At 46.2% G+C, this 11,100-nt stretch overlaps 1 protein-coding gene across 1 annotated transcript in view; it reads right to left on the reverse strand.

Moving 5' to 3' along the window:
* The window catches only part of pacrg (PARK2 co-regulated), a 324,372-nt gene extending 314,304 nt beyond the window's left edge, over positions 1–10,068 (reverse strand). The window contains exon 1 of the mRNA XM_078238143.1: positions 9,908–10,068. Coding sequence (XP_078094269.1) covers positions 9,908–10,030 — 123 coding nt within the window. The 5' untranslated portion in view covers positions 10,031–10,068. The remainder of the gene's footprint in view (positions 1–9,907) is intronic.
* Positions 10,069–11,100: the final 1,032 nt, after the last annotated feature.

Raw genomic sequence — 11,100 nt, forward strand, 5'->3', positions numbered from 1 at the left:
TAATTTAAGAGGCATCAGGAAAAACCCATTTCTTGAATGTTTCGTTCAACCAATTTTACCAACAACTGTAGTTTATTATAGAATGATTAAAAGACAATGGCCAAAGTTTTCCGGACATTCCCGCCAATGGGATCTTCCTATCCTGATGCCAGCAACCCCGTCCCCACCCAACCCCCCACCACCCCCTCACCAACATAGGTTCCCCAGCGGCAGAGGGTAAGAATGACAGGAAAACACAGTGACAGGACAGGAGAATCCCACCACCGACCAATGGCGGGTCACCTCTGCCTCCACAAAACACGCTGGGGAGGAGGGGGGGAGCAGAACATCCCGCCCAATGATAAAATACAAATCAAAGGTTGAAGGGGTCTTTAGCTCCAATCATATTTCACAATCTTATTTGCCCCTGGTTGTTAGGTCTTCTTCCTATCGGAGCCAAACCTGCCAGAGAGCAGCAACAACTCTATAAATCAAGGAACTACGAAAGGTCGTGAATGTAGCCCAATCCATCACGCAAATCAGCCTCCCATCCATTGACCCTGTCTACGCTTCCTGTTGCCAGCATAATTAAGGACCCCACGCACCCCGGACATTCTCTCTTCCACCTTCTTCAGTTGGGAAAAAGATACAAAAGTCTGAGGTCACGTACCGACCGACTCAAGAACAGCCTCTTCCCTGCTGCTGTCAGACTTTTGAATGGACCTACCTTGCATTAAGTTGATCTTTCTCTCCACCCTAGCTATGACTGTAACACTACATTCTGCACTCTCGTTTCCTTCTCTATGAATGGTATGCTTTGTCTGTATAGCACGCAAGGAACAATACTTTTCACTGTATGTTGATACATGTGACAATAATAAATCAAATCAAATCAAATCAACTCAAAATACCGCTGCAATGGGTGCCGCAGACCAAAGGTCAACTTTACTACCAGTTCAAAGTGGAGCTAAAAGCTATAGAATGAGGTTTTTCCTCTTAATGCCAAGCTTGCTACAGAGTGATGCAGCACAGGAGAAGGCCATTTGACCCATCGTACCAATGGCAGCTCTTTCCCTATACCCCTGAAAATCTTTCAATATCCTTTCAATTCTTTATCCAATTCCCCTTATTATTAAGTTGTCAGACTCTCACCAACTTTTACAGATGCACCATAGAAAGTATCTTTCCGGATGTACCACAGCTTGGTATGGCTCCTGCTCTGCCCAAGACCGCAAGAAACCACAGAGGGTTGTGAATGTCTCCCAGTCCATCACGCAAACAAGCTTCCATCCATTGACTCCATCTACACTTCCCGCTGCCTTGGAAAAGCAGCCAGCATAATCAAGGACCCCGCGCATCCCGGACACACTCTCTTCCACCTTCCACTGGGAATAAAATACAAAAGTCTGAGATCAGACTAACTGACTCAAGAACAGCTTCTTCTTTGCTGCCATCAGACTTTTAAATGGACCTACCTTATATTAAGTTGATCTTTCTCTACACCCTAGCTGTGACCGTAACATTACATCCTGTACCCTCTTCTTTCCTTTACCCCATGTACTCTATGAATGGTTTGCGTTGTCTGTATAGCACACATGAAATAATACTTTCCATTGTATCCCAATACATGTGACAATAATGAATCAAATTAAAATTAGAAGTTAATATTGAACCTGCTTACCCCATCCTATCAGGCTGCGTATCCCAGGGCTTTAAAGCTTGGGTCTAGGTCAGAGGGGCCTACCAAAGCCTCACAGCCTCTTCCCCCAATTAGTTGGTTGATGTGTGAAGGTGATTCAGACAAGGCAGGAGGTGATATGGGCAGGTTTTAAACAGGTCGGAGGCTCCATGTGTTGAAGGGCTGTGAGTGCATGCCAGCATGTGCCCTTCTGTTTTCTGCCTGATGTACTGGCAGACAGTCCGGGCAGGGGATCATTCCGGGCCTGGATCTGGGAATGCACCCCAGCCGTGTAAACAGCCCAGGGGAGAAAGACTGTGAGCTGATGTTTCCTCTTGCTGTTGGACTGCTACAGAGAACCATTCGCCAACTGAATCCTCCGACTTGCGCTCAAACTCTCAGAGGCCGATTGCAATGCTCTCTGTGCCAACAATCTATTCCAGCATTGTCCATTCTAGAGATTTCCCTTCCCCTTTCTCTACTTTATAACAATACTGACATTTTGACTTCATTGGCTTGTAAAGGCTTTGTGAAGTCCTGAAGTTGTGAAAGGTGCTATAAAAATGCAAGTTCTATGTGTCTTCCTTCCCATTTGAGCCAAGACTCACTACCACAAAGAGTGGTTGAAGCAGATATTATGGATGAAAGATCAACTTAATGCGAGGTAGGCCCATTCAAAAGTCTGACAGCAGCAGGGAAGAAGCTGCTCTTGAGTCGGTTGGTACGTGACCTCAGACTTTTGTATCTTTTTCCCGACGGAAGAAGGTGGAAGAGAGAATGTCCGGGGTGCGTGGGGTCCTTGATTATGCTGGCTGCTTTTCCAAGGCAGCGGGAAGTGTAAACAGAGTCAATGGATGGGAGGCTGGTTTGCATAGTGGACTGGGCTACATTCACAACCCTTTGTAGTTTCTTGCGGTTTTGGTCAGGGCAGGAGCCGCACCAAGCTATGATACAACCAGAAAGAATGCTTTGGGCATGATAAAACCCAAATGATTCTCCAAATGGGCTGCACCCATAGTCCCAATTTTAAAAAACAGATTGGATAGTCAGAATATGCGGGGATTGCAAATTAACTGTCAATAAAGGAGCTCGGATAGACAGGTGACAATCAACATACATAAGGGATTGTATCAGTATACCAGATTGCCTTTTGGAGTCTCCTCAGCCTGTGCCATTTCCAGTGTACAATGGAGAGCCTTTTGCAAGGCACCCCCAATGTAGTGGTCATCTGGACGATGAACTAATCACTGGCACTCCACCTAAAAACATGGATCCAATTTAGAAGAAGTGTTGAGATGGTTTAAGGAAACAGGGTTTCGGCTGAAGCAGGAAAAATATACATTTCAATCTGAAGTTACCTATTTAGGATTCAGGATTGATTTGAAGGGTCTACACCCTGTGATGATAGTAGTGCATTTAATATGGATATATATTTTTTATGTTTAAGGGGAATGTTTAAAAAATCAGCTTTATGCTGCAGGCAGTCAGTATGTCTGGTGGAAATGCAGCTCAGATGCCGGGAGAGCAGGAAAATTACTCATGTCGACCTTGCAAGTGGTTATGTTAAGTAGAGTTAGTGGACTTCTGTTTACTTAAGTTCGCCTGGGATTTCTGATTCGAGTGATTGACAGAGTCATGTGATGATGTGGTTTATGTGCAATCCTGGGTCTGTAGGAGAGAGAAAGGGCTTTTGCAGAAAGGAACAACTGAAGCCTGGTTGAAGTTCGAACGATTTTGCAGGTCTCTGGAACTTTATCTCTCTCTGAAAGCTTCAAGACCGTTAACACAATTTATAGCAAGTATGTCTGGGCTTGGCAAGCTGTATCTATTTGAAAGTGGATTTGATCTATGCGTGAATTATTAGGGACTGGAACAATCATAAGCTAGAAAGCAATGTTGCTTTCTTTCATTTTTAAATATTGTTCAACTGTTAATGGTTAAGCTGCTTCATTTGTTAGAGTTATATTTAAACTGTGTTATTAAGTAAAGTTTGTATCACGATAAAAAATATCCCTAATTTGTCAGTGAAATCATTCCTAGAAGAAAATATCCTTTCCTCACATTACTGCCAAAGTAGAAAACTTTGGGTTCGAGTCTGGCTTCCTAATATACCTTGGGGTTCAGATCTGGGACCTGAACAAATCCTTTGGAAGAAAAGGTAAAAGCCATCAAGGAGGTCCCACAGCCAAAAGATACATCCAAGCTGAAATCATTCCTGGGCACGGTCAACTACTATCGTAGATTTTTAAAAAATGTTTCTACTTGTTTAGTCCGAATTAGTGAGTGGGCGAGGATCTGGCAGATGGAGTATAACGCTATCAAGTGCGAGGTTATTCACTTTGGAAGAAATAATAGCAAATTGGATTATTATCTAAATGGAAAGAAATTACAACATGCTGCTGTGCAGAGGGACCTGGGGGTCCTTGTGCATGAGATACAAAAACCCAGTCTGCAGGTGCAACAGGTGGTCAAGAAGGCAAATGGGATGTTGGCCTATATCGCAAGGGGGATAGAATATAAAAGCAGAGATGTCTTGCTGCATCTGTATAGGGCATTGGTGAGGCCGCAGCTGGAATACTGTGGGCACTATTGGTCCCCTTATTTGCGGAAGGATATATTGGCCTTGGAGGGAGTGCAGAGAAGGTTCACCAGGTTGATACCAGAGATGAGGGGTGTTGATTATGAGGAGAGACTGAGCAGATTGGGTTTGTATTCGTTGGAATTTAGATGGCTGAGGGGGGATCTTATAGAGACCTATAAGATAATGAAGGGGCTGGATAGGGTAGAGATGGAGAGATTCTTTCCACTTAGAAAGGAAACTAGAACTAGAGGGCACAGCCTCAAAATAAAGGGGGCTCAGTTTAGGACAGAGTTGAGGAGGAACTTCTTCTCTCAGAGGGTGGTGAATCTCTGGAATTCTCTGCCCACTGAAGTGGTGGAGGCTACCTCGTTGAATATGTTTAAATCACGGATAGATGGATTCCTGATCGGTAAGGGAATTAGGGGTGATAGGGATCAGGCGGGTAAGTGGAACTGATCCACTTCAGATCAGCCATGATCTTATTGCATGGCGGGGCAGGCTCGAGGGGCTAGATGGCCTACTCTGCTCCTATTTCTTATGTTCTTATGTTCACTAACTGTTAAAAAACAAGATGGAAATGGGAAGATGAACAGAAGGAAGCAAAAGTTAAACAGGCTCTGCAGTCATCTGCCTTGTTGGTGCATTTTGACCCAAACAAACCCTTAATAGTACCCTGCAATGCTTCACCATATGGAGTGGGAACTTGTCCCACCGGATGCTTGATGGTGCAGAAAGGTCCATTGCCTATGCTTCCAGAACATTGTCCAATGCAGAGAGGAAGTCCTCCCAAATAGACAAGAAAGGTTTGACTATTATATATGCAGTCAAAAAGTACCAGCAGTATATTAATGGCCAACATTATACAATAGTCTCAGACCACTAGTCATTGATAGGTCTATTCAGGGAAGATAAGCCAGTGCTACCAATTGCCTCTGCGAGGGTGCAGAGATGGGCTCCTTTATTAGTGACTTACAGTTATACCTTTCAACATCGTTCGGGATCACCTTTGCCGCAAACAGTAGCATCACCACTGATTCCTCAAAAGATTATATTGGCTCTGCATTTGGTAGACACCTTGCCAGTTTCGGCAAAAAAACATTAAACTATGGACAGAGAGAGGCCCTGTATTGTTGAAGATAAAGAAGATGGTTACACAAGGGTGGCACGATGACTTGTTGAAACCCGACCAAAGTAGAAGGTCGGAAATAACCTCTGGCTGGGCATCAAAAAAGAAATCATAGAAACCCTACAGTGCAGAAAGAGGCCATTCGGCCCATCGAGTCTGCACCGACCACAATCCCACCCAGGCCCCACCCCCACATCCCTACATATTTTACCCGCTAATCCCTCTAATCTATGCATCCCAGGACACTAAGGGGCAATTTTGGCATGGCCAACCAACCTAACCCGCACATCTTTGGACTGTGGGAGGAAACCGGAGCACCCGGAGGAAACCCACGCAGACACGAGGAGAATGTGCAAACTCCACACAGACAGTGACCCAAGACGGGAATCGAACCCAGGTCCCTGGAGCTGTGAAGCAGCAGTGCTAACCACTGTGCTACCGTGCCGCCCAAGAAGTAGAAAGGATGATTAAATTTTATTTATCATTGTCACAAGTAGGCTCACATTAACACTGTAATGAAGTTACTATGAAAACCCCAGAGTCGCCACACTCCGGCGCCTGTTCGGGTACACTGAGGGAGAATTTAGCATGGTGAATGCATCTAACCAGCATGTCTTTCGGATTGTGGGAGGAAACCAGAGCACCCGGAGGAAACCCGTGCAGACACGGGGAGAACGTGCAGACTCCGCACAGACAGTGATCTAAGAGTGGAATCGGACCCGGGTCCCTGGAGCTGTGAGGCAGCAGTGCTAACCACTGTGCCACCGTGCCGTCCAGTCAATGCCCCAGTTGCTATGCTCAGCAGGCTTTACCACCACCAGCAAATTTGCATCCTTGGGAGTGGCCGTCCATGGGCGAGGTTACACACAGATTTTGCTGGACCCTTTATGAGTGATGTGTTTCTTATATTAGTGCACACTCCACGTCGTTTGATATGTAAGTGATGAAATCAACAAAAAAGCCATGACAACCATTGAGAAGTTAAGGAAGATGTTCGCCATCCATGGCATTCCAGAAGTGACGGTGTTGGGCAATGGAACACCATTCATGGCGGAATAAGATTTCCAAGTCCATTCGCCATGTCAGCACTTTAGCATCCAGCATCAAATGAGCTGGCAGAGTGGGTGGAACGGACATTTAATTCATGGATGAAAAAACAGATGAACAAACCCCTTTACACATAGCCAGTTTTCTATTATCATATAATTACCAAACGGGACTCCAGGGGTCACACCAGCCGAGTTACTGATGGAGCATCAGTAACGAACAAGATTGGATGTGATATTCCCAAGTTTGGCGGGGAGGGTGGAGCGAGGCAAGCCACCGAGAACTTGCCGGAAGGAAAACCAGTGTTTAAAATGGAGGATGCCGTCTTGGTCAGAAACTTTGCAGCGGGTCTGGGATGGGTGGCTGGAAAAATAGTGGAGTGAACAGGAGCGGTCTCCTTTGCCGTGGAGATACAAGGCTGCAGGCTTAGGAAAGATGTGGGCCACCAGAGGAGGGCAGTAATGGACATTGGGGACACCCAGGTGATCTCTGCAGTTAGTTTGAGGTTGCCAAGTCTGGCCACTGGAATTACAGTGGAGAATGTGGAGCCGGAGTAACCAATGGATGAGGAGATGGAGATGTCTGAAGCGGCCAAAGAGTCACTGGATCCAGGATTAATGAACCTGCCATTCTCCTCTGTCCAGTCTGGCCCTTTAAATACAGATGAACCTGCCACCAAACTGAGGCACTCCAACAGAACCAGGTAAGCCCCGGATCGTTTGAACCTTTGAAAGGTTTTCCAGAGGTTTTCCTGGATACCTTTTTTGTATAAGAGCCTGTGATATGCTGACTAATGTTGTTCTTTGTTTCTCTTTACGAGTGTTTCAGATTTGGGGGGAACGTAGGAATGTGGCCCTTGAAGGGGGGGGCGTGTTCTGAGGGCCACGGGACTGGCGAGGACCCTATGGATCGCTCTGGCAGGAAGCTTAACCAATCATCAGGAGGGTATGGACCACAGGTCAAGGCTGTTAGAGCCCAGGATTTCAGAAGAGCAGTCACACTTGTAGTTTAGCCTTTCCTTGCTGTACATGTACACAATTACTCTGCTGGCAATAAAGCCTTTATAGTTAAAGCTGCATTGAGTGGCCCTCAATCTATTACAGCTGTGAAAGTGACATGGTAAAGGCCTTTTGCCAGTGGGTATGAATGGAGTGTTTACATGTTCAACCCTGGCCTCCTGCATCACCAGGGCCATTGATACTTTGGTATCAATGAAGTGTGAGGTGCCCTCGCTGGTAATATTACCAATCTAGAAGGGGGCTGTGAAGTGCCTCTGTGTTTCTGAAGCCTAGCAAATCCACTCTCACCATAACACTAGACAAGCACTCAATCCTTTGCAATGCACCTGTGCTGGAGAGAGAGAGGGAACGACTCTTCTGAGCATTGCCCTTAACAGGAGTTTTCTTTTACTCTTTCACAGAATGAGGGCATCATGGGCAAGGCAACCATTTGATGCCCATCCGTTATTGTCCTTGAACTGAGAAGCTTGCTAGGCCATTTCAGAGGACGTAGTTAAGAGTCAACCACATTGCTGTGGGTCTGGAGTCAGAATGGGGTAAGGATGGAAGGTTTTCTTTCCTAAAGGACATTGGTGACCCAGATGGGTTTTAAACCACAATCGAGTTACTGGGACTAGTTTTGAATTTCAGATCTTATGCATTGAATTTAAATTCCACCAGCTTCTTTGGTGGGATTTGAACTTGTGGGCCTCTGGTTTACAGAGAAACATTGAAGCTAGGAACAGGAGGAGGCCATTCGGCCCTTCGAGCCTGCTCTGCCATTCATTACGATCATGGCTGATCGTCCAACTCAATAGCCTAACCCTGCTTTCTCCCCTTAACCTTTGATCCCATTCGCCCCAAATGCTATATCCAGCCGCCTCTTGAATATGTTCAATGTTTTGGCATCAAAGAGACAATGGGAGGCAATGGCCTAGTGGTATTATCACTAGACTATTAATCCAGAAACTCAGCTGTTGTTCTGGGGACCTGGGTTCGAATCCCACCACGGCAGATGGTGGAATTTGAATTCAATAAAAAATATCTGGAATTAAGAATTTACTGATGACCATGAAACCATTGTCAATTGTCAGAAAAACCCATCTGGTTCACTAATATCCTTTAGGGAAGGAAATCTGCTGTCTTCACCTGGTCTGGCCTACATGTGACCCCAAAGCCACAGAAATGTGGTTGACTCTCAACTGCTCTCGGGCAACCAGGGATGGGCAACAAATGCTGGCCGGCCCACAATACCCATGTCCCACAAATGAATTTTAAAAAACTACTTCCTGAAGTAATGATTTCCACAGGCTCACCACTCTTTGGGTGAAGAAATGTCTCCTCACCTCTGTCCTAAATGGTCGACCCCGAATCTACCCATCCAATGATAGTACCACTCTGCCACCGTTTACCCTGGGTACAAGAGTGTCACATGGGAACAGCCTCCGCCATTTTCTATCCTGTCATTGTGCACAACTGTCACATTTCAACCTCGATTCGATCGGCGCAAATGCTTTTCCAGGTTGCGTTATGGCATGATTTATACTGGCCACTTCCGCTTACAGAAAGGTTAGCTCCCTAAGGCTATAAACACCTCAACTCATTTATTTAAACCCTGTGACCTTCAAGAAAAACCACTATATCTCAGTGTAAGAGCCATACATGACGCATTGTGTGGCATGGCGGCACCTCCTTTACAAGATAGCATGTCATCCACATTGATGTCAGCAACACCAGCGGAGATCCGATAATCTTACTAAATCTGTGGTGAAGATGTCACATTCCAGGTGCCATACTCAGTAGCAGGTGTGAAACAATATTTGAACTGCCGGGTGCCATTTCCAAACTCCAGATCAATTTTGAACAATCAATGGCTACGCTTTATGTCCTTGTGGGGCCACTTGTGCCATTTACTGGCATCATGATAGGCCACTCGGTACAATAGTGTTGTCATAAATGAATGTAGACTGACGGCGGAATTCTACGATCCCGCCCGCCACGGGAATCGGAGCGGGCGAGGGGGGCGGACAATGGGAAGGTCCATTGACCCCAGGCTGGGTTTTTACAGTCTCGGGTCGAGCGAGGCCATAAAATCCTGCCTTGAGTGTGAGCAATGCCATGGTGGGCACACTGATATTATAAAATGCACTGACAGTTTAAAGACAAACATCTAAATTTGGACTTGCTCAGAATGTTTGAGCTTAAATCACGCAGCTTATTACATTAAAACCACTCAACTGAATTACTGGAACTCATTGCTATTCATATATTGCTTTGCACATCTAACCTCAGTCCCAAACAGTCATCTCCTTTATAATCAACATTGTCCTTTGATTTGACATAGCGCGGAGGGTTGTTATAGAGTAAAGTCAGTTTCAGATTTAAGTTTTATTAAATAGGCAGGTATGGGGAGAAAAAAAAGGCCTCACCATTTATTTATTTTATCTCCTGTTGCTTGGCAATACACCAGAATAGCTGTGAATGATATATCGACTTACTAGCGACTTGTTCATGTTGGGCGGCTGCTGTGTGAGGGTGGTTACTCGCTGGCTTCTCATGATCTTCAATCTTCCCCGTTGGTGAAGTGAAGAAGTCGCCTTGTGGTCTGTAACTGAGCCCATGAACAGAGACAGGAGAGAGGCAGCAATTAAGCTGGCTGTACAGCTACGGTGTTTAACACTGGGGACTCGAGACGCGTTTGCTTCTAAGGAGCTGTTGCCAAGCAACTGGCAGCAACAGCAAACGTCATTTCCGAATACTTGGTGAAAGAAGTTCTTGTTTGAGAGTGAGATTATGTTAAAGAGTGAAGTCAAAAGGTGGAATGACGATTGCCCCCATCTCTCGCTCCCCTCCCCCCCACCCCCCCCCCCCCCCCCCCCCCCCCCCCCGCCCCCGTAAATGGGAGTTTGTGAGGTTATTTACCTGCACTTTCCCAGCTTTGTTGCTCTGGCTTTGCCTCCAGTTCAGCAAACAAGCTGGCTGCAAAATTAAATGTGAACTCAGGGGATCACAGCGATGTTTCAGAAAGCTGAGGGGGAGATCGACCAAACCTACTCCCCTTCACCCTCAATGTGATTTGGCGGAGATTGCCACTCACTGGATACCACAGGGTAGCTCAGGGCTAAACAATACAAACCTTGGAAGGGGCAAGTTGCCTGGGGCTCGAGCCCTCTTTAATATTAAACAGGTCGACAACAGCTTTTCATTCTCCTCAGGAAACATTGTCGATTAGAGCACGACGGCATTACAATCCTGACATATGCTGATGATATGGCACTTGTGAACTTCATCAGTTCAGAAGGCACATAATGGGCGTCACGGCGTCACAGTGGTTAGCATTGCTGCCCCGCAGCGCCAGAACCTGGGTTCGATTCCCGGCTTTGCCTGTGCGGAGTCTGCACGTTCTCCCCGTGTCTGCGTGGGTTTCCTCCGGGTGCTCCGGTTTCCTCCCACAGTCCAAAGATGTGCGGGTTAGGTCGATTGGCCAGGTTAAAAATTGCCCCTTAGAGTCCTGAGATGCGTAGGTTAGAGGGATTAGCGGGTAAATATGTGGGGGTAGGACCTGGGTGGGATTGTGGTCGGTGCAGACTCGATGGGCCGAATGGCCTCCTTCTGCACTGTAGGGTTTCTATGATTTCTATGATGAATGAAAACAAGATGAATGAACTGGTCATAAACTTTAGGGAAAAGA

Source organism: Mustelus asterias, chromosome 21 (assembly GCF_964213995.1).
Source record: "Mustelus asterias chromosome 21, sMusAst1.hap1.1, whole genome shotgun sequence".
Taxonomy (NCBI): Eukaryota; Metazoa; Chordata; class Chondrichthyes; order Carcharhiniformes; family Triakidae; genus Mustelus; species Mustelus asterias.